The following is a 1,307-nucleotide window of genomic DNA, read 5'->3' as shown; positions in this document are numbered from 1 at the left end:
AAATGCTTTCGTCTACATTCATCTCTCTCGCTTTCAAGGGAAGGATCCAAAATGAAAAAAATATTTAATAATGCTATAGTTATATTCATCAAAACATGTTTACGAACTCATATCAAGGTCGCTAGACAGCTACGTCAGAGTATTATAATCTAGGTCACACAGCTGTCTAGGTCACACAGCTGTTGTTTACGTCGCAGCTACATTGACTCCAAACACGTACACAGAGCTAGCGAGGTCACACAGGTGTTGTTTACGTCGCAGCTGCATTGACTCAAGTCACGTACACGGAGGGTATATAACACAGCGTTTCTCTTCAGTTCCTCACACCATTGAATGGACATCCTTCAGAACCTTATAGTAGAAAAAATCAGAGAGAAATTCAGCAACATGGCAGAGGAAAAGAAAATCAAAGAAGAGCCAAAAGAAGAAGAAATGGTTCAGATTGAACCAGACAGGCAGTTTTTGGGATTCTCATTCGCCGGGAAAAAAGAAAAAGAAGAAGAAAAACCAGATTTTCTTCTAAAGCCTCCCAGAAATGATGGCGGAGAAACTTACTTAGACATACTGAAAAGGGAAAAGCAGGAAGACAAGGAATTCTACAAAATGATCGTCATCCAGGAAAAAAGAAGACTGGCTAAAAACCCTCACTTAGTGACAGGAACCTTTGGACCCGGAACAGGCACAAAATCCCTCTACGACAAAATACAAGACCTGCTCAAGGATTACTATTACCCAGAAAACGAGTTCAACAGGCTGAAATTGGACGTCATTCTAGCAGAAAAAATGAAGGAAGAGGCTGAAGCAGAACTACAACAGAAAATAGACGTGGAAACGGAACTGCAGATCACCAAAGAAGAACTACAAAAGGTCATCAAAGAAAATCAAAAAGCCACTAAGAAAATTCAGGATTTGAAAGAAGAAGTCGCAGAGCAAGAAAAAGAAATTGAAGAACAAGAAAAAGAAAATGACGAACAGGATAAAGAAATAGACAAACTGGAAGAAGAAGTCGAAAACCTGCAAGAAAAAATCCACAAACTAGAAAAAGCTCCTCCCCTATTCTTCTCCGAGGAAGAGTACAAAAAACTAAAAACCTTCAATTGGGTAATAGAAAACGAACTAGAGAGAGCAGAAATGAAAAAAGCTGAACTGGAAGAAAAACTGACCGAAAAAGAAAACGAACTGCAGGAATTGAAGGACAATCTCCAAGAAAACAGAGAAATAATGAAACGCATGGAATGCGAAATGGAAACTTGGATCGACTTCGATTACGTACAAAAATCCAAGGAATTGGAAAAAAAACTGGCTGA

General features: G+C 38.9%; 1 protein-coding gene across 1 annotated transcript in view; it reads left to right on the top strand.

Annotated features, from left to right (window-relative positions):
• Positions 1-360: 360 nt before the first annotated feature.
• LOC128173487 (golgin subfamily A member 6-like protein 2) overlaps positions 361-1,307 on the top strand; it is a 1,789-nt gene continuing 842 nt past the window's right edge. Inside the window, exon 1 of the mRNA XM_052839186.1 lies at positions 361-1,307. This exon is cut by the window's right edge and continues 842 nt beyond it. Within this exon, the coding sequence (XP_052695146.1) occupies positions 388-1,307 (920 nt within the window). The 5' untranslated portion in view covers positions 361-387.

This window comes from Crassostrea angulata, chromosome 2 (genome assembly GCF_025612915.1).
Source record: "Crassostrea angulata isolate pt1a10 chromosome 2, ASM2561291v2, whole genome shotgun sequence".
In the NCBI taxonomy this organism is placed as follows: Eukaryota; Metazoa; Mollusca; class Bivalvia; order Ostreida; family Ostreidae; genus Magallana; species Magallana angulata.
The sequence above is the reverse complement of the archived record's forward strand: the minus strand, read 5'-3'. Positions and strand labels throughout refer to the sequence as shown.